At 51.9% G+C, this 27,865-nt stretch overlaps 2 protein-coding genes across 10 annotated transcripts; one reads left to right on the top strand and one right to left on the bottom strand.

Annotated features, from left to right (window-relative positions):
- Positions 1–976: 976 nt before the first annotated feature.
- LOC102461190 (uncharacterized) lies at positions 977–9,445 on the bottom strand. Of its 7 annotated transcripts, none has more exons than XM_075915206.2 (3): positions 9,309–9,445; positions 4,707–4,828; positions 977–2,347 (listed from the first exon to the last, which is right to left on the bottom strand). In XM_075915206.2, exons 2-3 carry the CDS (start codon positions 4,814–4,816, stop codon positions 1,750–1,752), a joined length of 708 nt encoding a protein of 235 aa, XP_075771321.2. In that variant the 5' UTR covers positions 4,817–4,828; positions 9,309–9,445; the 3' UTR covers positions 977–1,749. The 7 variants fall into 7 exon arrangements, with proteins under 7 accessions (XP_075771321.2, XP_075771322.2, XP_075771323.2 ...); XM_075915207.2 differs by lacking the exon at positions 9,309–9,445 and adding an exon at positions 8,539–8,660; XM_075915208.2 differs by lacking the exon at positions 9,309–9,445 and adding an exon at positions 8,519–8,642.
- ZBTB45 (zinc finger and BTB domain containing 45) lies at positions 8,590–15,653 on the top strand. Of its 3 annotated transcripts, none has more exons than XM_075915177.2 (3): positions 8,590–8,727; positions 10,173–11,835; positions 13,617–15,653. In XM_075915177.2, the coding sequence occupies exons 2-3, from the start codon at positions 10,368–10,370 to the stop codon at positions 14,093–14,095; spliced, it is 1,947 nt and encodes a 648-aa protein (XP_075771292.2). In that variant the 5' UTR covers positions 8,590–8,727; positions 10,173–10,367; the 3' UTR covers positions 14,096–15,653. The 3 variants fall into 3 exon arrangements, with proteins under 3 accessions (XP_075771292.2, XP_075771293.2, XP_075771295.2); XM_075915178.2 differs by lacking the exon at positions 8,590–8,727 and adding an exon at positions 9,444–9,581; XM_075915180.2 differs by lacking the exon at positions 8,590–8,727 and adding an exon at positions 9,639–10,020.
- Positions 15,654–27,865: the final 12,212 nt, after the last annotated feature.

Raw genomic sequence — 27,865 nt, 5'->3', positions numbered from 1 at the left:
CTGTCCCGGCCTTCTGCAGGGATGGAGGCTGGGTTCTAGATTGGAATGCTGGGTGGATGTGGGTTCTAGAGTGGTGTTCTGGTGAATGTGGGTTCTAGATTGATGTTCCAGGGATGGGGGTCATGTTCTTATTTGGAGCTGGACACAGAGGGCAGGGGATGAAGGTTTAGAATACATCATGATGCGCACTCTGGGGGTGGCAATTCTGGATTGGAGCAGACTTGGGGAGAGGGGCAGCCCAGAACTGGACAAAGCCAGGGAATGGTGTTCTTGGCCAGAGAACAACCGGAGAAGGGAAGTGTTTTTTGCATTGGCACTCACACACCAATGGGCTCTAGCTTGGAGATTTTAGCACATCCAGGAATGGGGTTCTAGACTGGAACATCCTCTTAGGGGTTCTAGGTTGGATTGTGATCATGTGCCAGGTTCTAGATTAACGCTTGCCCGAGAATATGGTTCTAGATCAATGTTCCCTCTAATATTTTCCATCCATGTGTGGAATAAAAATTTTATGTGCACCGAAGCATGTTGAAATGGGCACCACCAATAGAAACAAAAAAAAACTAACAGTGGGCACTTGCTAATCAGTGGGGCAGCATTCGAATCTCTCCTGAGCTGCAGCACAAGCACCTCGCTTACAGGGAACACTCTTCTAGATTGGAGCACTCTTGTGGATTGGGGTTCTAGAGCGGGGGCACACGGAATGGGGTTGGTTCTAGATTGTAGCTTGCAGCCTGGTTGGGACGTGTTTCTTTTCCACTCACCCAGCCAGAGAAAGGCCAGTGGTGGAGCGAACCCCCCGCAGTTTGTAATCTGGGAAGGAACTATAGTGACATTTTAGGTGGATAAGGCTCAAACTTATCAGAGATTCTAAGTTTGTCCTCCCTATCCCAGGTTACAAGCTGCTGAAACAATAAGATTCCCCGTCAGGAGGGTGTGCAGGTGCCGAGTGACAGTCACACTTCAAATCAGGAAATGCAATTAAAATAAGCTTTATTATCACGGGAATCACTGTGGCAAATATTACAAAGAATATAGCACTGAGTATCCAGATTAATTGAATCTCCTCTGTGGATAACATGAACAAAATCTATGTTATAAAACTGGACTTATCTAAGTGTGCAGATCTTAATTACCTAATAGACTTTCATAGTCATGTGATCTTTTTTTTTTTTTTTGCTCAACAAGTTTTGCTGCTATTTGGGGGTGTGAGGGATTCTGAAAAATCAAAAAGGGGGCGTGATGCCGAAAAGATTGGGAACCACTAGTCTAGACAGAACTGGGTCCTGCCATGAGGGCAGGGGACTGGATTCGATGACCTCTCGCGGTCCCTTCCAGTCCTAGTGTTCTATCATTCTATGATTCTTGGACTGAACAAAGAAAAGGGCGGGAAATACTGCGGTTAGGTACCAAGAAACCTGATCTCTCAAGTTTTCCTGCACTTCGCATGTTTGATTTATGTTTATTCCTGCAATATTGAGTACTGGTCACGAATCTACTGTAAGTTTTACCTGCAAAGGCCTTTCACAACCCTTCTGCAATGCATCTCTCAAGAAAAACACGAAAAATAAAAGAAATCAATCTTAACCCTGTACTTATCACACTGCTCTTGCTAAAGCTGATTCATACAGGATACATGAGGTCCTGTAGGCCTTGCATTACTGGCATACCGTTAAATATCTCAAGAAAAGGATAGGATAGGAAAGATATATCTTAGCAGGTGACAGGTTCCTGGCTCTGCTTCATCATCTACCTCTTCCCTGCCAGGCAGGGGTTGTTCTGAGGCTCCGCTACCGCGCAGTCCTTGCAGCCGTTGTTGTCACAGCGCAGCAAGGGGACATCGTGCAGTCGGTGCCAGGCCTGTAGCAGGGCCTGGCGGGTCACTTCAGGCTTCAGGTCATAGTTGAATATTTGCTGGAAGACGAAGGCCTTGTAGTTGCTGTCGAGGGGGCGGAAGGCGTCGCTGGTCATCTGCACGATGTTGGCGCGCCCGGCCTCACGCAGACACTTGGCAGAGCAGGGTGAGTTGAAGGTGAATAAGATGAGGCAGCTGTTCTGGCCATAGGTCCTGGCTTTCAGCTGGGCCACGAGGCTGTTCTGATCTCCATGGAGCAGACGCCACTCGCTGTGCTCCGTGTAGTTCCCCTTGGGGGTGACCACGTTCTTCGGCCGGGCGGCCACGATGTTCCCACGGGGCGGGTTGTACAGGTCTCCAAACTGGCGGATCTTCTGTCTCATGTCTGCTAGCTGGTCCCGGGGCAGATAGGTGGACACATCCTGAGGATTGCTGCAAGTGCCATGGGGCAGTGCGGCAGCGAAGGCGTATTGCTTGTTAACTCCCCCATTACTGAAAGAGGGCACAACACAGAGGGGTCAGAGGTCACCATGTGAGCCGGCAGGTGCCAAGCAAAAGGAGGAGGAGGAGGAATAGGTCCTAAATAAAACATCTCAGCTCTGGGCTCCTTCTCCTCCCACATTTCCCAGAATGAACATAAAGAACATAAGATCGGCCATACTGGGTCAGACCTAAGGTCCATCTAGCCCAGTATCTTGTCTGCCAACAGTGGCCAATACCAGATGCCCCAGAGGAAGGGAGCACCACAGGTAATCATCATGTGATCCCTCCCTTGTCATCCATCTCCACACAAACAAAGGCCAGGGACACTATTCCTACCCATCCTAGCTAATAGCCAGGGCTCGACAAATAATATAATCTACTCACCCGTGGTGAGTAGATTACAACCCAGAAGAGCTGGCACAGAGAGATCTGTGCATGTGCAGAACGATCAGCACATGTGCAGAGTGCAGAACCACACGAAATCGCGCGGCTGGCGAGCGGGACTTGCCGCCGCTTGGCGAGTCCTGCTAATAGCCATTGATGGACCTAACCTCCATGAATCTATCTAGCTCTTTTTTGAACCCTGTTAAAGTCCTAGGCTTCACCACATCCCTTGGCATGGAGTTCCACAGGTTAACTGTGTGCTAAGTGAAGAAAAACTTCCTTTTGTTTGTTTTAACCTGCTGCCTATTCATTTAATATGGGGTGTGTCTAGACTACAGAGTTTTGTTGACAAAAGTGGACTTTTGTCAACAAAACTATACCTGCGTCTACACTACCGCTGAAGTTCTGTCGACAGAAGGTGTTATTGAATGTAAACTGTCCTTTGCGTCTACACTACCATGTCGACAAAGCAGCTTGCTTTGTCGACAGAACTCAATGTAGTCTAGACGCTCTTTGTCGACAGAAGTTTTGTCGACAGTATCTGTCGACAAAACTTCTGTCGACAGAAGCCTGTAGTCTAGACGTACCCATGGTGACCCCTAGTTCTTATATTGTGGGAATAAGTAAATAACTTTTCCCTACTCACTCTTTCCACGCCAGTCATGATTTTATACACCTCTATCATATCCCCCCTTAGTCTCCTCTTTTCTAAGCCGAAAAGTCCAAGTCTTTTTAATCTCTCTTCATATGGACCCGTTTCAAACCCCTCATCATTTTTGTTGCCCTTTTCTGAACCTTTTCCAATGCCAAAAGATCTTTTTTGAGAGGAGGTGACCACATCTGGACGCAGTAGTCAGGATGTGGGCGTCCTATAGTTTTATAGAGGCAATAAGATATTCGCTGATTCCTAACATTCTATTTGCTTTTTTGACTGCCGCTGCACACTGAGTGGACGTTTTCAGAGAACTATCCACAATGACTCCAAGATCTCTCTCTTGAGTAGCTGTAGCTAAATTAGTTCACATCCTATTGTATATATAGTTGGGATTATTTTTTCCAATGTGCATTACTTTACACTTATCAACATTATATTTCATTTGCCATTTTGTTGCCTGATCACTTAGTTTGGTGAGATCTTTGTGAAGCTCTTCCCAGTCTGCTTTGATCTGAGCTACCTTGAGCAGTTTGGTATTATCTGCAAATTTTGCCACCTCACTGTTTACCCCTTTCTCTAGATCATTTATAAATAAATAATAAAGGTATTGTTTACTCCTCGTAGGACAAGAACGAGGCATCACCCAATGAAATGAAGAGGCAGTAGATGTGAAACAAACACAAGGCAGCATTTTGTCACGCAGCACACAGTCAACCTGTGGAACTCCTCGCCAGAGCATGTGGTGAAGGTCAACATTAAAACAGGATTCAAAAAAGTGCTAGATAAATTCATGGAGGATCTGTCCCTCAATACTTATTAGCCAGGATGGGTAGGAATGGTGTCTCTGTTTGTCAGAAGCTGGGAATGGGTGACAGGGAAGGAATCACCTGATGAGTCCCTGTTTTGTTCATTCCCTCTGGAGCACCTGGCATCGGCCACTGATGGAAGACAGAATCCTGGGCTAGATGGACTTTTGGTCTGACCTCAGCATAGTCATGCTGATGTTCTTACTTCTTCTGGGCTTCCTCTCCCCAGGGCCCCCAGAATCACCCCTAGAATGGAGATGGGGTATGATCTAATGCAGAGGATGGGGCATCCCTGCCAGGTTGGCTGCTCTCAGCCCTCATTTCAGTGTCTCTAGAGCCTGGCACGGTAGCAGCCCCCTGCTCTCAGGCAGGGTCTGGGCAGAGCCAGGCACTGTGGGGCTCCCTGACCTGCCGGGCCAGCCTGCCAGCTGGAGGGACACAGCCAGGGCCATTCCCTGCTGCTCGTCCCCATTGGGCGACAGGGGCAGGGACGGGAAGAGAGAACCCCAGGCCGGTCACTCACAGATTCACATAATCCACGATCACTCTAAGCGCATCTGGGTTGATGCTCCCGGCGGTCTCTGGCCCGAAGCAGAGGAGAAGGGGCAGCAGCAGGAGTCCGGCCCTGGCCATCCGTCCCGGCACCTGCACAGATCCCCACGGTGTCAGTGTCAAACTCTGGGCACAAACCCAGACCCCCCCACACACATCTCCCAGCCCCAGCCGTGCTACTGACAGGAAGGGGGCAGAGGTCTTGTAGAAAGTCTTATTTCTTATTTGTAGTGATATTTTAAGCATTCAAGTTTTAATATTTTTTAAAATTATTTTGAAGTAGAACTAGATTTAGATTTTTATAGTTGCTATTGTTATAGAAATGATTTTGAATTATTTGATTTAGAAGTATTGTAGAAATAGACTTGGATTATTTTGTTTTTACAGTAGCCATTATAATATAACATAGTGGAAACATGTCATGATTTGCTTTTTTTTATTATTATTTTGTTTGTAAATCCTCGTTCATGTTTTTGTTGTACAAGAGAGAGGAATGTGTGAGAGATATGGATGAAGGACATCAGCAAAAGCCATTATCTTTGAAAACTCAAGGTCGGGGAGATCCCGAACAATTGGAAAAAGGCAAATGTAGTGTCCATCTTTAAAAAAGGGAAGAAGGACAATCCAGGGAACCATAGACCAGTCAGCCTCACCTCAGTCCCCGGAAAAATCATGAAGAAGATCCTCAAGGAATCCATTTTGAAGCACTTGCAGGAGAGGAAAGTGATCCGGAACAGTCAACATGGATTCACCAAGGGCAAGTCGTGCCTGACCAACCCGATTGCCTTCTACGATGAGGTAAATGGCTCTGTGGACATGGGGAAGTCGGTGGACATGATCTACCTTGACTTTGATCCGGTCTCCCACAATATTTTTGCCAGCAAGTTAAGGAAGTATGGATTGGATAAAGGGACTGTAAAGTGGATAGAAACCTGGGTAGCTTGTCGGGCTCATGGCTCAATGGGTAGTGATCAATGGCTCTACATCTGGCTGGCAGTCGGTTTCAAGTGGAGTGCCCCAAAGATTGGTTCTATGGACAGTTTTGTTCAAGCTCTTTATTAATGACCTGGATGAGGGGATGGATTGCACCCTCAGCAAGTTTGCGGATGACACTAAGCTAGGGGGTAGATACGTTGGAGGGTAGAGAAAGGGTCCAGAGCAACCGAGACAAAATGGAGGACTGGGCCAAAAGAAATTTGATGAGATTCAACAAGGACAAGTGCAGAGTCCTGCCCTTGGGACAGAAGAATCCCAAGTATTGTTACAGGCTGGGGACCGACTGGCTAAGTAGCAGTTCGGCAGAAAAGGACCTGGGGGTTACAGTGGATGAGAAGCTGCATGTGAGTCAACAATGGGCCCTTGTAGCCAAGAAGTCTAATGGCATAATGAGGTGCATTAGGAGGCGCATTGCCAACATATCTAGAGAAGTGATTATTCCCCTTTATTCGGCACTGGGGAGGCCACATCTGGAGTATTGTGTCCAGTTCTGGGGGGCCCCCCACTACAAAAAGGATGTGAATGCATTGAAGAGGGTTCAGTGGAGGACAATTAAAATGATTCAGGAGCTGGAGCACATGACCTGTGAGGAGAGGCTGAGGGATTTGGGTTTATTTAGTCTGCAGAACAGAAGAGTGAGGGGGGATTTCATAGCAGCCTTCAACTTCCTGAAGGGAGGTTCCAAAGAGGCTGGAAAGAGGCTGTTCTCAATGGTGACAGGTGACAGAACAAGGAGCAGTGGTCTCAAGTTACAGGGGGGGAGGCCTAGGTTGGATATTACATAAGAATGGCCATACTGGGTCAGACCAACAGTCTATCCAGCCCAGTATCCTGTCTGCTGACAGTGGCCAATACCAGATGTCCCAGAGAAAGGGAACACGACAGGTAATCCTCACAGGATCCCTCTCTTGTCACCCACCTCCAGACAAACAGAGGCTAGGGACACCATCCGTACCCGTCCTGGCTTATGGCCATCGATGGACCTAACCTCCATGAATCTATCTAGCGCTTTTAAAGTTAAAGTCCTAGCCTTCACCACATCCTCTGGCAAGGATTGCTCCATTAAAAGTCTCAGAGCGGTCACCATGTTCATCTGTAACTTTCAAAACAATTAATAATCCCATGGTACCTTAGGGTATGTCTACACTGCATCCCTAGTTCGAACTAGGGATGCAAATGGAGACAATCGAACTAGTTAATGAAGCGGGGATTTAAATATCCCGCGCTCCATTAACATGATCTCGCCGGCGCGCTAGTTCGAATCACAGCTGATTGGAACCAGGAAGTGCGCGCCGGGACACGTTAGTTCGGACTAAAGCCCTTAGTCCGAACTAATGTTACTCCTCATTTTTTGAGGAGTAACATTAGTTCGGACTAAGGGCTTTAGTTGGAACTAACACGTCCCGGCGCGCACTTCCTGGTTCGAATCAGCTGTGATTTGAACTAGCGCGCCGGCGAGATCATGTTAATGAAGCGCGGGATATTTAAATCCCCGCTTCATTAACTAGTTCGATTGTCTCCATTTGCATCCCTAGTTCGAACTAGGAATGCAGTGTAGACATACCCTTAGAGATTAACGAAAATATATAGAATCATGAGCTTTCCCACTTCATCAGATGAATTGGAATGGAACTAACAGAAAGCAAGAGATACATAGAACAGCAGAAAAAAATACCTGTCAAATATCGGACCCATGTAAATGAGGCTAATTAGTTGAGCCGGATGTGTCCCATTGATAAGCACAGCCATGCTGGGTCAGCACTAAGATCCCACTCTATCAGCTTCATTTAGCTTGGACACACCAATTGACTATTCTTTTCTCATTTTTTTCTACTTTCCTTTCCTTCCCCATCCCCTCTCTTTCTCTGCTATTTATTTGGAACCCGGACCCCTTAAACTCCAGTCCTCTGACGAAGTGGGTTGTGCTCTCGAAAGCTCATGATCCCATCTAAGGGATCATGTTAGTCTTTGTTAGTCTCTAAGGGCGCCGCAGGACAGTTAGTTGTTTTTTAAGCTGTTTCTATGACAGACTAACACGGCCCCCCTTTCAGACGCCTGCCAAAATAAACCCCTCAGCTGCAAACAACCAGAGGAGGTGCAGGGCAGGGCTTCCTGGACAGGCGGCCCACCTTAAAACTGGACTTCAAGCGGGGTCCCCCATGAACCTGTCACGGCCGCGTGTGGGCCCCAGATTATCTTCAAAATGGGCACTAAGGGGTTGATGATTTCCAAAAATGTTAAATTATTTTTCTGCCCAGAAATGCAATAATTGGGGTTAGTCCCTTTGTTTTCAGCCATTCCCCCCCTTTTTGTCTGGGTGTAGGGGTGCCCCGTGTCCGGTTTTCACCCGGACAGTTTGCCTTCTATTCGGCAAAGAAAACCCAGAAAATACCAGACACGTAAAATGTCACGTCCGGGTTCGATATTCTCGGCTTTCCTCGGACAGAACCCCACCGGGGACATTTATCCCCCGCCACATCTGGGGGGGGGGGGGAGCAAGGAGCGAGGGCATTTAAAGGCGCAGGGACCTTTTTTTTTTTTTTTTCCTCAACAGAATTTTTTCCCGGCGGGTTTTTTTTTTGGGGGGGGGGTATTTTTTGTTAAACCATCTGGCAACTCTATGACTGGGTGGAGAGAAGGACAAAAATACCCGCCCCCCCAGGGAGGAGGCTCCTCGGGGGCGGGGCCAGAGGGGGGCTGGAGAATCCAACCCCTCCCCCAGAGGAGCCAACTCTGGAGGTCCCGCCTCATGGAGCCGCTCTCTCCCCCGAGAGGCCTCTCTATGACCTGCCCGGCTACCCCCGCACTTCCGCTCTCGATGGTGCGTCCCGCCGTCACTTCCGGCCTGGGAGCCGCGGGCCCGCCGCTCTAGGCCGCTCGCTTAGTCGAGGCCCGCCTCAACCCGGAAGTGACTCGACGGGCGGAAGCGGGGCGGCGGGGCGGTTCCGGGTCGCGGAAGGGAAAGGCCCGGCGGGTCCCGGAGGGGCCCCGGGGAGGTGAGTGAGGCCCCGCCCCCGCTCACGGAGCCCCGCCCCCCCGCCTCCTCCCCGCGGGGCCCCGCCCTCGCCAGGGACCGTCTGGCCACGCCCACCGGCCCGATAAGCCCCGCCCCTGGCAGGCCCCGCCCCTCACCTGACCCTGCCTGACGTGGGGGGGGGGAGGGGAACCAGGAGTCCTGGGTTCCTGGCTCAAGGGGGGGGGGGTTACAGCGCGGTTGGGCGGGGCTGGGAGCCAGGACCCCTGGGTTCTCGGGGGGCTAGAGCACAAGGAGGGGAACTGCGGGGGGGGGGGGAGATGGGGGGGGGCAGCGCGGGGGGGGGCTGGGAGCCAGGACACCCGGGTTCTCGGGGGGGGGGGCTAGAGCACAAGGAGGGAGAGTGCGGGGGGGGGGGGGCTGGGAGCCAGGACACCCGGGTTCCTGGCTCTGGGCTGGGAGGGATGTTGGGGGGGCTAGAGGAGCTAGAGTTAGAATGCGGGGGGGGGACCTAGGACACAGGGGGGCTAGATCGCGGGGATCCAGGACACCCGGGTTCTCAGGGCAGGAGCTAGAGTGCCGGGGGGGGACCGAGGACCTCACCTGTCCCGCCCGCCGACACCTGCCTTTGGCTCAAACCCCTTGGGATTTAATGAGCCCAGCAAGGCACGTCAGGCTGGTTCCTTTGCCGGTTGCGTCCGGGGGCTCCCCTGCTTCCCACGGGACTCAACCGTCCCTCCTGCGAGTGGGAAGGAGGAAGCGGAGCAGATTCTCGCCCTGGGAGGCTGAAGAGACACTGCAGCTACCTCCGATCAGCTGGCGCCACCACTCCTGTCTGGTGCAGTGCTTGGCATGGGGAAGCGCATTGCAGAGAAAGTCCGTCTCATTATCCCAATCTGTGACACAGGGATGGGGGCCGAGTGTCGCCCAGCTGAGCCGGGAATTAAACCCAAGTGTCCTTAGTCTCGATGTCTCTCCACTAGGCTGCACAGCCTGTACTGGCAGAGCGCTCCTAGCACGGATTCAGCTTATACCAGCCAAACTCTACTGGTCTTAGAGGAAGGGAATTAGATCAGCCAACCTCTAGCTCTCCCCCCCGAGCATATAGCCGTATCACTAAGCTAAGGCTGGTGTTGATACTAACTTTCGCTCTGGACCATTCACTCTGGACTCAGCCCTTTCAAATCGCTCACATCTCGCTCACCCCTTTCCACGAGCGGCCTTGCTCTTCAAACACAGCACGCAGCATGCACCCCGCCTTTCCTTGCTGCGTGTCAGCTGAGGGCTGGGATGGTCTCCGGAGGAGGAGAGACATGTAAGGTGCTAGACAGAGCGGGGGCTAGCTGGGCAAGAGGCAGCTGTGCTAAAGTCATGGAGTTTGAGACCTGAGTGACACCAGATCTTGACTGATATCACAGGCCATTGACAACCCCCCAGCAGCTGCTGTCCCTTGTCTCTCTCTTTCAGGTTTTGCATGAAGCACGTCCCTGCAGCCCAGCTCCCCCCTCTGCAGCATCTCATGACATTTCCACCCCCAGGGTTCTCCATGTGCCATTGATGTGTGTCTAATCCTCCGGTGAACCCTGAGCTCTCCCCTGATACAGACACACTCCGCCCCCCCCCTCCCCTCCGCTTGCCCATTTGGCCTGGATCGAAGCAGCCATGGCGGAGGCCGTCCATTACATCCACCTGCAGAACTTCAGCAAGTCCCTGCTGGAGACGCTGAACGGGCAGCGCCTGGGCGGGCACTTCTGCGACGTGACGGTGCACATCCACGAGGCCACGCTGCGGGCCCACCGCTGCGTGCTGGCCGCCGGCAGCCCCTTCTTCCACGACAAGCTGCTGCTGGGCTACTCGGAGATCGAGGTGCCCGCTGTGGTCCCCAGCCAGGTGGTGCAGCAGCTGGTGGAGTTCATGTACAGCGGCTCCCTGGTGGTGGCCCAGTCCGAGGCCTTGCAGATCCTGACGGCCGCTTCCATCCTCCAGATCAAGACGGTCATCGACGAGTGCACCCAGATCATCTCCCAGAGCCACAGCCCCAAGCCGCCCACAGCTCCCCCCTCTGTGCCTCTTGCCATCCCCAGGCCACTGGCTGACAAGCCCCAGGAGCAAACCAAGGAGAGCCCAGGCCTTGTCAGCCTCCCAGCCTCCCGGCCTGGCGAGATGGAGACTCCGGGCCCTGCCCCACTGGAACCCCCCAAGCTCCTGGGTGCCTTGGAGGTACGCTACAAGCTCCGTGACCTGCTTTCCCAGCAGAGGCCGCTGGGGGAGCCAAGGGAGAGGGCCGCCTCGGAGGGGGAGTTGGCAGCAGCCGGCAGTGATGGTGAGGGGCCATACAGCGGGCTGCATCCGGCCGAGGCTCAGCCCAGCTGCCACAGCCGCAAGCAGCGCCAGCCAGTGCGGCTCCAGCTTTCCGACGCTTTGCCAGTCATTATCAAGGATGAGGAAGAGGAGGAGGAGGAAAGGGACCGGGGGAAGCTGAGCTGCTTTGGGGAATGCGGCGGGGGAGCCTTCCCCAGCTGCAGCGAGGCCAAAGATGCTGGAGGTGGGAGCGGCGGGGCAGGCAGGAAGGACGGGGTGCAGCTGGACTACCCCGCCGTGGAGGGGCAGGATTTCTTCAGCGGGCAGGACGTCTTCTCCGAGTCCTTCATCCCGGCCTGGCAGAGCGATGAGGCTGGTCAGGGGGCAGCCCGGGAGGGCGAGAAGTTCCACTCCGATTGCAGCCTGGAGGCCTCCAACATGAGGACGCTGGCTGGAGACTTCAAGCCAGCCCCGGCCAGCTTCCCGGCGCCCGAGCCCCGGGGCCTGGCGTTCGTCTCCTCCCTGGGCATCCAGCAGGAGCTGAAGGTGGAGGTGAGTGCCGCTGGGCCCGGCACCACCACCAGCAACTTTCAGTTCCACCTGCCGCAGCCCGGCGTGGCCCAGAGCTTCTACAGCGGCCAGCAGGAGGCCGGAGCTGCCAACCTGGTGCAGCTCAGCCCCAGCGCCATGGTGACAGGCTCCCTGCACGGCGAGCAGGCCCAGCGCCCGGGGCCTTCCCGCTGCTCCGATCCCTCCTACCAGTGCAGCCACTGCCAGAAGACCTTCAGCTCCCGCAAGAACTACACCAAGCACATGTTCATCCACTCAGGTAAGAGGGCTGGGGGGGTGGAGGGCCCTGGGGGCAGGTGCCCTTTGTTCCTTCCCCAGCTGGTAAGGGTCGCAGAGTGAATTCTCTCACTCTGATTGGCTGGAAGCGCCTCAGCAGGGGTGGAATCCGGGGCTGAGCCAATAAACATCCCCCCAGGGTCATACCAGGGCCCTCTCAAGCTAAGAGGTCAGGGCTGCCAGACTGAGTTGTGGGGATAGAAGGGGAGGGACCTGTGACACACACCCACCAGTGGGTTATATGAGCAGGCGGGCTGTTCCAGGGACCCTCGTTGGCGGGGCTGGGGTCCAGCGCCCATGCGGTGAGTCATGTCTCCTCCTAGAGAGGCATCTCCATTCTGCAAAGCAAGGACAGCGGTCCCAGCGAGGGAAGAGCTGTGCGGCGGGAGCCCCTGGGCGGTCTGGGGCAGCACCGCCATTACGTCTCTGCCTCAGTTTCCCCAAGTGGGCCTTGTCTGAATCCTGTGAGCCTGCTGGCTGTTGAACAGTTAACTTTGTCACCCAAAGGCAGAACATGATGCAAACAGGTCTGCAGCCCCAAGCTGCCGCTGGAGGGGGGAAAAGGCTGAACTAACCGCTGTCTGGCAGTCCCCCGTCTCTTACCACAAGCCCTCCTCCAGAGCCGGGGCCTCTTGTCAGCAGCTGGGGAAAGGTCCCTGCAGGCAGAACAGGGCAGAATTCCTTAGCTCAGCTGCTTCTCTTCCACCCTGGTGAGCCAGTTCCTCGGAGACTCCTTCCGCCTGCCTTGTCAGAGCCATCGAGGGCTTGTCTTCCTCAGTTTCCTTTCCTGGTAGGCCTCTCCCCTCCCCCGCCTTCAGAGGTGTCTGTCTCTGCCTTCTGGGGACTCTTCCCTAGGGAAAACCCATTGGTGTTGGCTTCCTAGCCAAGTCCCCCGAGGAATTCTTTCCCCAGGCGCGTTTCCTTCCTGTTTACTGCCCGGCCTGAGCCCACATGACCCTGTATAAGGCCCAGCCGCATAGGAAGCAGTTCTCCCGGATGGACCTGGCTCTTCGTTAGCGGAGCCTGCCTACCCGCTAGGGCCTGCTGCCCTGGGACGTGCTACAGGATCCCGCGTTGGACACAGCTGCCGAAGGGCAGGATGGCGCCGGGACGGTGGGGGCCTGTATCCAGCAGGGAGTTTGGGGGTCCCATGGTGGTCTGGATCGCCCCGGCGACGCTCCAGCGCTCTGTCCCACTTGGCTGCGGGTCCCTGCCCCACGTGCTCTGCCCCGGCCAAGGCTCTACGCTGTCCTCTCCTGGAGAATCTGGGCAGGCTGTGAGACAACTCCTGCCCTCCACGGCTGAGAGCCAGTCTGCTCCACCCCAGCTGGGGTCACCCAAAGGGGCTCTCCTCCCCCTTCTCCTGGACAGCAGGCCTCTGGGCTTCGGGAGAGGACCCAAGAGCTGCAGAGAGAGGACCCCCTACCCTGTCCCAGAGGAGGAAATCTACCTCTGTACAGAAGCCAGTCTCCAGTGGATGGTCCATTTCTTCCCCAGTTGGGCGGGGGGGGGGGCAGTGAACCCCAGGAAGTCGGGGCGGAGAGGCCAGGGCAGGACGCGAGGGTGGATCCGGGCTGGGTTGCTGCCCTAGAAATCGGGGATCGAGGAGTGTCAGGTCTGATGCTGAGCCCTAGAATCCAGAACCAGGGGGGTTGGGGCTGGGGCTCAGCCACGGGGCTCTGGGAAGGTGGATGAAGGGGTCTGAGTTGGCTGACCCAGGCACTGCCTCCCAGTCCCACATCCTCCCGCGCTGCTGTCTTGCAGGGGAGAAGCCCCACCAGTGCAGCATCTGCTGGCGCTCCTTCTCGCTGCGAGACTACCTGCTCAAGCACATGGTGACGCACACAGGCGTGCGGGCCTTCCAGTGCTCCGTCTGCTGCAAGCGCTTCACCCAGAAGAGCTCCCTCAACGTCCACATGCGCACCCACCGCCCTGAGCGCTTCCAGTGCTGCATCTGCAACAAGTTCTTCTCCCACCGCACCCTGCTGGAGCGCCACGTGGCCACCCACACCGCCTGGAAAGCCGGCGAGCCCGCTGCCACCGCCGCCGCCGCGGGCGCCTGGAAGGAGAAACCTGACCCGGGCGAGGGTGCCGGCATGGCTGCCTGGAAAGGGAACCCAGGTGGGGAAGGCCCCGTGGCAGCCTGGAAGGGGGACTCCGGGGCAGAAGGAGTTCTCCCCACCCCACCCGCATGGAAAGGAGACCCGGCTGGAGAGGGCACCATGTCAACACACTCAGCCTAAGAGAGGAGGCCTGGCTGGGGTGGGCCCAGGAAAAACGATACCAAAGTGGGCCTGGCTTGCCTGGAAAGGGAAGCCCTAAAGTAACCCCCTTGGCTCAGAGAGACACCAGGGGTAGCAGTGACTTTCCTAATGCCCCCCCCCCCCCAAGCTGGTACGATGTGCACTCGGAACAGACTGGCATGGGGGAAGTCTTGTTCTGATACCGAGGTGAGTTCTTGGTGTGGGCTCAATTCCCTTCCAAGCCTCCGTAGGGGCTACATCACCCACCGGGAGCAGTCCCCTCAGACCATGCATTGTCACGGGTTAAAACCGACCTCAACCCTAGCCATGACCAAAGCGTGTCCGGCTCCCTGGGGAAGTGCTAGAAAGGAAGTCACCACCACAGAGCCCCTTTTTGAGCAGTTCTTCCTCTCTCTCCCGGGCTTTGGAGGTGACTCGGGGTTCTAGCAACTCCCTGGCTACAGCATCCCTGGCCTGCCATCCGCGTGCTCCTGCAGTCACCCACGCGTCGGGCAGTCACCCACGCGTCGACTCACCCTCAGTGCCGCAGAGAGGAACTTCCTGGCGTCTACCTGAAGCTGGCCTGGGGAGAGGCCCAAACTACCCCTTTGGTTATTAACTCTGAAACTTAACAATGGCCATTGAAATGTTGGCATTGCTAACTGCAGCACTGCCTGCTAGTTTGAGAAGTAACATCCAGCTAACCTGTTTGTCCCACTACGCCAAACGATTCCCCAGTTCTCAAATCTCCCCGCTTTCTCTCCCCCATGAGCTCCTAATAACGTGTAAGACAGGGCAGCACCATCTGTATAAAGAGCAACGCTGCACAGAATGTTGAAGGGCACAGCTAATAACTATAAATAACACACTGATACGACGCTGAGCTGATGAAAGAATCGCCGGCTGCTGGTGAATCCCTCCTTTTGTCTAACAATACCGCACCCCTATGTCACACCGGAGAACACTTACATGGAAATCGGAGAGTGGGAGTGGATGGACATTTTTTAAACCAATTTTTTTTCAATGCAAATGTAGATTTTTTTTTTTTTGGAAGCTCCAAAAAGTTTCACAGATTTATCAGTTTTCCCAAATTGTTTTGAGAAAAAAATGTTTTTTTAATCTGAAAAATAAAGTGTCTCATTCTGACTTTTTGGGGAGGGGGAGGGAATTCTTTTGGTTTATCAATTTGAAATTTCCATGAGTTTTGTTTTTTAAATACAAGCGTTTTTAAATGCTCAAAAGAAAACATATTTTTTGGTTCAAAATGATTTGTTTCCCAGTTTCCTTTTAAAAAAAGGTCTTATGTTTAAAGATGCTCAAAATCAAGCCAAAACATTTTGATATTTGTTTGGAAATGACTTGATGTTTAGAAAGATCCTTCCGTTTTACTTTTTACACTAATCGTTTTGAAATACTCAAAACCAAATGTTTCAACTAAAATAATGTTACTTCAATTTGCTGGAATTTTTCTTTTCCATTCAACTTGAAATTAGGAATAAAAAAAAATTGCAAGCCCCTTTCTTTGCCCTGCAAGATTAAAAGAGTCGCTTACTTCCAATTTCCCAGTGTCCGTTCATTGTCTTGCTTGTGAAGTATCGAGTGAACGCTTTGGATTACCTATTTCCAAGAAGCCCAACCTCCTACCAGTGTTGTGCTCTGTATTAAAGCAGAGGTGGCCCGAGGTTGGAAGTCACGACCTCCTTCCCGCGTGCGTGAGGTTGTCCATGAGGTCTTCATCCGGCGTTTGTTGGATCTCACCCATAAAGCTAGGAAGACATTGCAGGCTGGCTGGCTCAGTGCCTGAAATCCTCATTAATAACGTAATGAAGCCACCATATGCCGTCAATACTCAGCACCCCCTCTGCCGTGATCAATGAGCTGGGGGGTGCCAAGGTCCCAGTTCTGCGTCTGACCTATTTCAGTTCCTGTGTTCCCATGAAGGCCTGGTTCAAGCAGTGCACCAGGCAGAGGGACTTTCCCAACTCCTGAGGCCAGGATCTCACACACTTGTTCTGCCTCGGAGTCTATGGGAGGACGCTGACTGGGACACAACAGATAAGCTGCTGTTTGGGGATTGGGAAGGGGGTCCCCTCTACTACAAAAATATTGGGGGTCACAGAAGTCAAAACCAAGAAGGAACCATTAGATTCTGTCTAATCTTCAGTATAGCTAGTCTTGGCCGAATCCAATTTTTATTTTTTATAATTTTGATGGACATTTAAGTCTTTTTTTCCATTTACATTTTTATAAGTGTATCAAGTTATGGGTTTTTCATATTTTTCCTTGATTTTTGTCAATGTACGCCTTCGATCCGGTTGGAATTTGTTTAGCTTCAAGTTCTAGCTGTTGGATTGTGTTAGACAGTGGTAGCCATCCTGTGGCCCGCAGGCTGCATGCGGCCCATCGGGGTTCTACAAGTGGCCCGTGAGACATTTTGTTTACCGGTGCCCACAGGCAGGATGGCCAGGTTCCACTGGTCTCCGTCTGCTTCGTTTCTTTCCTACCGATGTTACTGAAGTGACGCACTTAAAGCCAGGGCCCGTGACGGGAGGTGCGTGCGGATTGCACACAACAGTGGCTGCGAGAGCCGTGCGCTCCCTCTGCAGCCAATCACAGCGCTACTACGGTTTGGTCGGCACCCCCCGCAAATCCTAAATACGCCAGCACCGTCAGCAAAACTACTGTATCTTGGCAGAGTGTCTTGGTTACAACAGTCTTGCGGCCCACTGAAATGGAAGGCCTCTCGCAGACCGCTCTTTAGTCTAGGTTGCCCATCGCTGTGTTAGACCTTTCTATGCTGGACTAAGAAGCCCATTATTGGCCCAGAGGTTGGGCCAGCAGCTTGGACCGGTGCCGAGGCTGGCAGAGGGATTGGGCCAGTGTCTTAAAGTGGCAGGTTTGGTGCTCCTCCGATGGCGAAGGGCCTTGGGGCTCCTTCCATGAGCAGAAGAGGCTTGGACGAAGAATTAACCTCCCTGAAGAGAGCTTCCCCCATGACTCATGATACAATTAAGCATTAAAAAAAAATACTAAGCAAATTTGAGCTGAAGTTGTTGCTCATGAGAGGAATTCAAATGAGACATGATCATGGGCACTAACTACCCAGGGACATCACAGACTCGCCATCTCTTGAGTGCTTCACATCCAGACTGGTTTCGACGACCCAAAGGTGAGAAGGGGCCTAGATCGTCTAGTTCGACCGCCTGCATAGCTCAGGCCAGAGAACTTCCTTCCAATAATTGGCTGGCTCTTTTTTCTAAACGTTCTGCTCTAGGAACGATAGGGAGCAGGTCTCTGACCTGCGTTTAGCAGGCGGCCCAGCTGAAGGGTCACAGGGATCTCGTCTGGCCTTGGAATCGATGAGTTTCTGTTTGAACGGCAGCTGATTACTTAGAAAAGGCACCCCGTGGTTTAAAAATGGCCTGCGATGGAGAATCCACCACATGCCTCGGCGAAACGTTCCACCGGCGAATTATGCTCACTGGAGCCGTCCTGTCCATAGAATGGTTCAGGGCGGCTGCACTTTGGGGTCCCCCATAGCAGCCACCTCAGCTGTCCTATGGGTGGGGCCTAGGGGATTATCTGGGGGTCTGGTACTGGGCAACAGTGGGGTCACTCCCCTCCCGCACTCACCGAGGTGGCAGGAGCTGGAGTGACCCAGCAGCGTGCTCCGCTCTGCTGCCTTCCCAGCCCGCTACACTCGGCTTCGCTGTGGCAGCAGAACCCCCCAGCCCTGAGGCAATCTAGGGGAAGAAGTGGAGTAGGAATAGGGTGGGGTGAAGGGTTTCCCCAGGCCCTACATGCCTGTGACAGCCCTGACACGGTTTCTACCTTATTTCCTGTCTGCATTTGTCCTGCTTCCACTCCCCGCTCTGGGATCTGCTTAGAACTTCGTCTGCTAGCGTGAAGTGCCCATTCTCAAATATTTGATCCCCAGGTCGGTAAGGATTGCCAGGGATCCAGCCAGCTCTTTGTTAAGTCAAATAGCAGGAGCTCCTGGGCTGGTGTTTTCCAGTCCTTTAACCCTTCTTGAGGCTCTTCTGTGACCCCTCTCCACTTTCTACAGCTCCTCTTTGAACCGCAGGTATCGGAACTGGGCGAGTCGTCCTCCAGCAATCGCACCTGTACCAAATACTGAGCAAACGCAACTTAAATCATAGAATCATAGAATACTAGGACTGGAAGGGACCTTGAGAGGTCATCAAGTCCAGTCCCCTGCCGTCATGGACCCAGTACTGTCTAGACCATCCCTGACAGATATTTATCTAACCTACTCTTAAATATCTCCAGAGATGGAGATTCCACAACCTCCCTGGGAAATTTATTCCAGTGTTTAACCACCCTGACAGTTAGGAACTTTTTCCTAATGTCCAACCTAAACCTCCCTTGCTGCAGTTTAAGCCCATTGCTTCTTGTTCTATCCTCAGATGCCAAGATGAACAAGTTTTCTCCCTCCTCCTTCTGACACCCTTTTAGATACCTGAAAACCACTATCATGTCCCCCCTCAATCTTCTCTTTTCCAAACTAAACAAGCCCAATTCTTTCAGCCTTTCTTCATAGCTCATGTTCTCTAGACCTTTCATCATTCTTGTTGCTCTTCTCTGGACTGTCTCCAGTTTCTCCACATCTTTTTTGAAACACGGTGCCCAGAACTGAACACAATACTCTGAGGCCTAACCAGCGCGGAGTATAAACTTGTTTATTCCTGCTCCAAATGTCCCTGTTTATGCAGCCCAGGATGCTTTTGGGGAAGATGCTTTAGCCAAACACAAGTTATTGGAATTAATGCACCGGTAACTAGGTGAAATTCTCTGGTCACCCAACACAAGCGTGGCGATGAACGGACCTGGGGCCCTCGGAACAAAGGAAGGATAAGGGGGGGGCAGATTGTTGGGAGTCTGGGGGGCTTTTCCAGTGACAGGATGGGCAATAAAACAGTAGCCGTTTACTAGGATCAGCCCCTGGCAGGCCCCCACACCACCGTATTCACCTGCGCCTCCGCAGCTCTGGACAATTGCAACACCCGTTGGCGAGGAATAATGGTCCACAGCCCACCAGGGGCTAACCCTAGCAAACCAGATCCAGCCCTTTTGATGATCTAAGGTTCTCCCTGAGATTTAAAACCAGCTGGAACTCTGTGCCCCAGTTACCTGAGTCCACGGTGTGCAGAATAAACACACTGACTGTGTCTAGACTGCATCCCTTTTCCATAAAAGGGATGCAAATTAGACACATTGCAATTGCAAATGAAGCAGGGATTTAAATCCCCCCGCTTCATTTGCATAAAAATGGCTGCCGCTTTTTTCCGGCTCAGAGCTTTGCCGGAAAAAAGCGCCAGTCTAGACACGGATGTTTCGGAAAATAAAGCCTTTTCCGAAAGATCCCTTATTCCTTATTTTAAGAGGAATAAAGGATCTTTAGGAAAAGGCTTTATTTTCCGAAAGATCCGCGTCTAGACTGGCGCTTTTTTCCAGCAAAGCTCCGAGCCAGAAAAAAGCGGCAGCCATTTTTATGCAAATGAGGTGGGGGGGATTTAAATCCCCGTTTCATTTGCAATTGCGATGTGTCTAATTTGCATCCCTTTTACGGAAAAGAGATGCAGTCTAGACACAGCCATTGGCTGTGTCTAGACTGGCAAGTTTTTCTGCAAAAGCAGCTGCTTTTGTGGATAAACTTGCCAGCTGTCTACACTGGCCGCTTGAATTTCCACAAGAACACTGACTTCTTACTGTCTGAAATCAGTGCTTCTTGCAGAAATACTATGCTGCTCCCGTTTGGGCAAAAGTCCTTTTGCGCAAAGCTTTTGCACAAAAGGGGCAGTGTAGACAGTTCAGATTTGTTGTGCACAAAAAAGCCCAGATCGCGAAAATGGCCATCGGGGCTTTTCTATGAAAAAGCGCGTCTAGATTGGCACGGACGCTTTTCCGCAAAAAGTGCTTTTGCGGAAAAGCATCCATGCTCTTTTCCGCAAATGCTTTTAACGGAAAAGTTTTCCGTTAAAAGCATTTGTGGAAAATCATGCCAGTCTTAGACATAGCCTTTGGGAATAGTTCACATTCACCTTGCGCAAGGCATGGCCAAGAGGAGTTGGCCCCATGGAGACCAATCAGACTGAAACTTTCCCAGGGCCATTATAAACTATACTTGGAGTGTAACTACAGTTCTGCACAAGAAACTTTTAATAACCCCTGAAGCAGTTAATTTGCTGGCCACTTCTCTGGGAGCCTCCGACGGCTATGCTCGTCCCCATGAGGTTTATTTAGGCTGAGGTTGACGCGTGTTTTAATAAACCCCAGTGCAAAGGGCTGCCGTCCTGCATCATGCTCCGGGTGCCCCAGTGGACCGGTCGCCCGGGGGGGCGGAGGGTGGAACAGCTGTGTGCAGGTTGCAAGAGTCTGATAAGATGGCAAAGAGCTGACGCAATCCCAGGACACGCCGTTCCACATGCCCATCCTCAGAGGTGGGGTGCAGGCTGCATTGTGAATCAAAGCCAGGTCTGAGAAGACCACGTGGCAGAGGCACATGGGGGACCAAATATAGAGCCAGTGTTTCAAACTAGATCAAGCTCTGAGAGGTTTATTTGAAAACGTACCAATGGAGGTACGTTGGGCCAACTGGAGGTGGGAGCTGACACCTTGATAGCTAATAAGAGAGTTGGTTGAGTGGGGATAGGCCGTAAAAGGCCTTGAAAGTACTAGCCATCATTCACAAATGAGCTGGGAAAACAGCACTATTTCTGGGCTATAGAAGCAGAAACCCAAGCTGGGCTAACAAGGAGCAGTACTTCAGATTGGATTGAATTTAAATTAATGGAGATTGCTTATCTCCTAGAATTGGAAGGGACCTTGAATCCAGTCCTCTGTCTTCACAGCAGAACCAAGTACCATCCCTGACAAATTTTTGCCCCAAATCACCTCCACAATGATTGAACTCGCAACCCTGGGTTTAGCTCAAACCACTGAGCTATCCCTCCCCCTTGAGGTTTGGAACTCACTTGTTCCCAGCCCCCAGCCACCCTGAAACTCTCTTTGACATCCTTGGGCTCTCTGGGAATGCAAATCCTTGCCCATCTGACTCAGCTGGATTCATCGCCCACGTGCTGCAAAAGAAAAAGCTGCCTCCCACATAGCTATCATCTAAAACTCCGATCCGCCCTCACTGTGTCCGTCTGCCACAAGATAAAATGCCCTTCCACCTGCCCATACCATGGCCATCTGCCGCAGGATACAACATCCTACCACCCACCTATGCTATGTCGGTCTGCCACAGGATAGAACTAGGGCTGTCAAGCAATTAAAAAAATTAATCACAATTAATCGAGCAATTAATTGCATGCACCTCCCCTTTGAAACACTGCGGCGGCGTTTCAACGGGGCAGCGCTGCATGGAACCTGGGATCAGCGGGGGACCCCAGCTGATCTGTGACTCCGCTGTTGCAAAACCGAAGCGGCACTTCAAAGGGACAGCGCAGCATTAATGCCTGCGATTAACGCATTCAAAAAATGAACGCGTTAATCCTGTCTTTCATTAATCACAGGCATTAACTCAGGTCAATTGACAGCCCTAGATAAAACATTCTTCCACCTGCCCACACTGTGACTGTCTGCCTCAGGATAAAATGTCCTTCCACCTGTCCTCAGTACGTCTGTCTGCCCCAGGATAGAACATCCTCCAACCCACCTACGCCGTGTCCATCTGCCCCAGGAAATCTGCACATCACCTTTTAAAGAGGGGGGGGTTATATTCAGGACTGAATATCATGAATGCAGCAATCCTGGATTTCTGGCGCATGTCAACTATCAGAACCTACCCGTCCTCCTTTGTCCTATGACTGCTGTGGGATTAATGGGCCACTCTGTCTTGAATGGTCTCTGGCAATATGTGCTAACGTCTTAACTCTGTGTGTGTGTGTGTACTTGGTGGTGTGTGCATGTGTGTACTTGGTGGTGTGGGCCCTGTGTGTGTGTGTGTGTGTGTGCACTTGGTGTGAGCCCTGTGTGTGTGTGTGTGTGTGTGTGTACTTGGTGGTGTGGGCCCTGTGTGCGTGTGTGTACTTAGTGGTGTGGGCCCTGTGTGTGTGTGTGTGTGTGTGTGTGTGTACTTGGTGTGAGCCCTGTGTGTATGTGTGTGTGTGTGTGTACTTGGTGTGAGCCCTGTGTGTGTGTACTTGGTGTGAGCCCTGTGTGTGTGTGTGTATACTTGGTGTGAGCCCTGTGTGTGTGTGTGTGTGTGTGTGTGTACTTGGTGTGAGCCGTGTGTGTGTGTGTGTGTGTGTGTGTGTGTGTGTGTGTGTGTGTGCGCGCGCACGCTTGGTGGAGTGGCCCCTGCTTAAGAGCCACCATTTGATTCTCAATGGTATTGACTTCAACAAGGTTAAATAAGGCTAGATAAATTCATGGGGAATGGGTCCATCAATGGCTATTGGCCAGGGATAGTGTCCCCAGCCTTTCTGTCAGAAGCTGGGGATGGGCGACAGGGGAAGGATCACGTGAGGATTCCCTGTTCTGTTTACTCCCTCTGGATCACCTGGCGTTGGCCACTGGGCAGACAGGACACTGGCCTGGATGAACCTTTGGTCTGCCCCAGCGTGGCCGTTCTGATGTTCTGTCTTGTGTGACTCTGAGCACCCTTCCCAGGCCTACGACACGCTCTGTGGAGCTGGAAAACTTCTTTTGCCAAGAGGATCTGCGCCGATAACAGCGATTACGTCACCCACCTCGTCTGTCTCCTTAGACCAGTGGTTACCAACCAGTCCATCGGGATCTACTGGTAGATCTTGAGCCTCTCGCAGGGGACCCCGACTGCTTTGGCCAAGAGATTATTAAGTGCCAGCGCGTCAGCTGTCCCTCCCCGGGGGAGTCTCCTGCCGTTTGCCTTGGAGCTGTTCCCTCAGGAGCCCCTCAGGACAGCAGAGGAAGAGGAGGGCGCTGATGCCAAGCTGCCCCTTCCCACTCTGTATCCTTTCTCCACAGAACAGAGAGGGGGCACAACAGGGTCTGGGATGGAGGGAGTTTGCTGGCTGCTTTAGGGAGTGGTGCAGGGCCAGGGCAGGGGCGATCCTGCCTTAGCCTCACTGCCCAGAAGCTACCTGAAGTAAGCAGGGCCCAGCTGAAGCCCACATCCCAAAACCCTACCCCCAGTCATGAACCCCTTCTTATGCCCCAAGCCCCTGCCCTAGCCCTGAGCCCCCTGTGTCCAAACACCCTCCCAGAGCTTGCACCTTGAACCTTCTTGAGCACCCCAACTGCCTGTCCCAAACTCAGCTCAGAGCACTCCAAATCCCTTAATCCAAGGCCAGAGACCTGCACCCCAATCTTCTGCCCCAACCTGACGAGGGTGAGCAAGAGAGGGAGGATGGAGTGAGCAGGGGCAGGGCCTCAGAGAAGTGGCAGGAAGGAGGCAGGACAAGGGTATTTATATTTTAGGTAGATCTTGGATTGCATTTAAATTCAAAAAGTGATCCCGTGCTCAAAAAGGTTGGAGACCACTGCCTTAGACATAGGAACTTAAGACCGCAGGATTTGAAGGGATGCATTGGGTCACTGAGTTCAGCCCTTGCTGGTGTAGACCAATGTTTCCTCTAATTTTTTTCTGCCCATGTGCGGAATAAGTTTTGTTATGTGCACCGAAGCATGTGCAACGTGCACCGCCAGGACAAACACACGCTGCCGGCTGTGAACACTCGGCTCATCGGCTGGGCAGCAGTGGACTCTCTCCTGGGTGGCTGCCCAAGTGCTCAGCTTACAGGGAACACTGGTGTAGCCGATCCCAACATAGAATTCTTTTCGGAAACTATTACTCACCATCTTCAAAGCAGTTATCCTGGGCACTCTTCATGCCCCCTATTCAGCGGCTGTTTCAGAACCGCCTACCTCCCCGAAGGTCCTTCTTGTGTCCAGCGTCAGTTCACGATCTGCTGACCCCAGTTTGTTCCTGTGCCAGCACTGCCCTTTAGCTTCCACAGATCCTTTGCCTCCTTTGTGTTCAGCCCCTGATGTATGTATATGTACTAAGGGCAACCGGTTCCCTGTAATCCTTTTGAGATGGGAACTGGCCCTCACTGTGTGTTTGTGCAGCACCTGCCACAACAGAAACCTAATCGTGGAGGAGGTATCTACACACTGTGCCGTCCTATCAATGAGGCATAATGAGATCCAACATCTGGGAGCATCTGGACCAGTACAAGCAGAAAAAAAGCACACATTTTTTAACAGAGAAGAGGCAAATCATAGGGGCAAATTCTCTGGCCAGTGCTACATAGAGGTGAGACAAGAGGGGATAGGATAGCCGTCTATAAAATCATGAAGGTCTGGAGAAAGTGAATAAGGAAGAGTGATTTACTTGGTCCCATGACAGAAGAACGAAGGGTCACCAAATGAAATGAATAGGCAGCAGGTTTAAAACAAACAAAAGGAAGTTTTTCTTCACACTGCGTACAGTCAACCTGTGGAACTCCTCGCCAGAGGAGGTTGTGAAGAGCAGTACTTTAACAGGGTTCAAAAAAGAACTAGATAAATTCATGCAGGATGGGTCCATCAATACTTAATCAAGATGGATAGGAATGGTGTCCCTAGCCTCTATTTGTCAGAGGCTGGAAATAGGTGACAGAGGGATCACTTGAGGATTCTCTGTTCTGTTCACTCCCTCTGGGGCATCTGGCATTGGCCACTGTCGGCAGAAAGGACCCTGGGCTGGATGGACCTTTGGGCTGACCCAGTATGGCCGTTCTTCTGTTCATTATGGTTTTCTGTTGACTTAGTTAGCAGAGGTGGATTACCAACTCCGATGAGAGAAACCCTCTGCCTTAGCTAATCTCTCTGCTGAAGAATAAATAAATTATGAAATGGTGGGGATTCTTCGATACTACAACAAAGGGGCCAACAAACGTTTAAAATAAATAAAAGGAAGTTCTTCTTCACACAGCGTACAGTCAACTTGTGGAACTCCTTGCCTGAGGAGGTTGTGAAGGGCAGGACTATAACAGGGTTTAAAAGAGAACTAGATAAATTCACGGAGGTTAAGTTCATTAATGGCTATTAGCCAGGGTGGGTGAGGAATAGTGTCCCTAGACTCTGTTTATCAGCGGGTGGAGATGGATGGCAGGAGGGAGATCGCTTGATCATTACCTGTTCTGTTCAGGCCCTCTGGGGCACCTGGCATTGGCCACTGTTGGCAACCAGGATACTAGGTTGGATGGACCTTTGGCCTGACCCAGTCTGGCCGTTCTAATGTTCTTAAGAATGTATCCCAGCACTGTAGTATGTGAGAGCCTGAGATAATTAACATTTTTTGAGAATTCATAGATTCTAAGACTGAAAAGGGACCCTGAGATCATCTCACCTGAGCTATCACCTGCCATTAAATTTCACCAAGTCACCCCCAGCATTGGATCCAATAACCTCTCCTTCATTAAACTGTATTTGCCAGAAAGGCTTTTTGATCTGAATCAAAACCGGATCGACACCGCAAACTTGACAAAACAAAAATCGCCGGAGGGTGTTCGCACTTGCCCCCTCCGTCGACAGATCCTGTCTACATTGGGGGCACCCTCATCGACAGTGTGAGCAATGCATTGTGGGTATGGACCCTACAGTGCCCTGTCATGTGACGACAGAGCTGATTCCAGCACTTCTTGGGATTTCCTCCCGAGTCTCTCATTGTCGCCTCAGCTGCTTGCAGCCCCATCAGGAGGAGCTCTGTGTGTTCTCCGTGCTAAGGAACATCAAAGTGGCCCAGCAATCTCTCTTCCTCCCTCCCCCCCACAGCAGTAGTCAGCCTGCCGCTGTGCTCCTAGTGCAAGGCAGAACAGAAGCATTCTATCTAATAGCTTGCTCTTTCTTTGTTCCCGGAAGGGAGCCGCTCACTCAGTTGTCAGATACTTCTTGGTGTTTTGAAACAGGAGAGGCTCATGCCTGCAGGGCAGCAGAGATCAAAACACTGAGCAGAGCCATCAGGGATACTAGCGGAATCTAGTTCTGTTGACCACCCAAACAGCAGAATACACCCTGGCTCTTTGTCGACAACAGAAGGGAAAAGAAAAAAGTCTCTCACAGGGGTGGAGGTTTTTTTGTCGCCGACACAAGTCACACTGCAGAGTGAACGCTCCCACTGTGTGGTCACCAAAAGGCAAGTTTGGGCAACAAGACTTGGTAGCGTCGGCGTCCCCTTGGTGGGCATCCATTCAGTCCCCTCTCGCCTGGACCGTGTGTCTGTGCTTTGCTCTGAATATGGACAGTTTCTACAGGGTGTTTTTGGAGCACGATGCGCCCGCCATTCCATTCTTCATTTTGCTGATGCTTTATGTCCTTTCGCCATCCTATGCTTGCCCTGTCTGTTGAGATTGTCCACAGTTTGGGACAGATCTTCTGCTATTCGGTGTCTGCGTTGCAAGTTGCATCCTTGGCTGGCCCAGAGGCACTACCCTAATCCATGCAATTAATTAAAAAAGTAAGCCTCAAGCAGGGTGACAATATTATGCTGCTGCCCCTCAGCACGCCGGTGGAATTTTGACTGCTGCCATCAGTAGCAGCTCAGAGCCAAATTTGCGATGACACTTTCATAAGGTTGTGGAGCTCGAGGCCAGGAATTGTGATCAACTACTCTAATGATCCGCGGCTCGAGGCTCACAAGTGGTTCTTTAATATGTCTCTTGTGGCTCGTGGCAGCACGGTATGAAAACACCGTGGCTACGTCTACACTGGCATGATTTTCCGGAAATGCTTAAAACGGAACAGTTTTCCGTTATAAGTATTTCCGGAAAAAGCGTGTCTACATTGGCAGGATGCTTTTCCGGAAAAGCACTTTTTCTGGAAAAGTGTCCGTGCCAATGTAGACGCGCTTTTCCGCAAAAAACCCCAATCGCCATTTTTGCAATTGGGGCTTTTTTGCGCAAAATAAATCGTCATTTTCGCGATCGGGGCTTTTTTGTGGAAAACACCCCTGTGCTGTCTACACTGGCCCTTTTCCGAACAGTTTTCCGGAAAAAGGACTTTTGCCTGAACGGGAGCAGCATAGTATTTCCGGAAAAGCGGCTGATTTCTTACAGTAGATCGTCAGTGCTTTTCCGGAAATTCAAGGGGCCAGTGTAGACAGCTGGCAAGTTATTCCGGAAAAGCAGCTGATTTTCCGGAATAAGTGGCCAATGTAGACACAGCCCGTGTGGTTGACTTATTAGCCAGTCTACGCAAGGAGGAGTCCTGGGGCACCGGAAAGATGAACAGATGTATTTGGGCGTAAGTGTTCACGGGTAAAACCCACTTTGTCAAACATATGGGCTACGTCTACACTGGCCCCTTTTCCGGAAGGGGCATGTAAATTTCACTAGTCGTCGTAGGGAAATCCGCGGGGGATTTAAATATCCCCCGCGGCATTTAAATAAAAATGTCCGCCGCTTTTTTCCGGCTTTTAAAAAAGCCGGAAAAGAGTGTCTACACTGGCCCCGATCCTCCAGAAAAAGTGCCCTTTTCTGGAGGGTCTTATTCCTACTTCAAAGTCCCCTTGTATCTTCAAAGTAGGAATAAGACCCTCCGGAAAAGGGCACTTTTTCCGGAGGATCGGGGCCAGTGTAGACGCTCTTTTCCGGCTTTTTTAAAAGCCGGAAAAAAGCGGCGGACATTTTTATTTAAATGCCGCGGGGGATATTTAAATCCCCCGCGGATTTCCCTACGACGACTAGTGAAATTTACATGCCCCTTCCGGAAAAGGGGCCAGTGTAGACGTAGCCATGGGCTGTGTCTAGACTGGCAAGTTTTTCCGCAAAAGCGACCACT

The sequence above is a fragment of the Pelodiscus sinensis genome, chromosome 18, assembly GCF_052426305.1.
Source record: "Pelodiscus sinensis isolate ZL-2025 chromosome 18, ASM5242630v1, whole genome shotgun sequence".
NCBI lineage: Eukaryota > Metazoa > Chordata > Testudines > Trionychidae > Pelodiscus > Pelodiscus sinensis.
The sequence above is the reverse complement of the archived record's forward strand: the minus strand, read 5'-3'. Positions and strand labels throughout refer to the sequence as shown.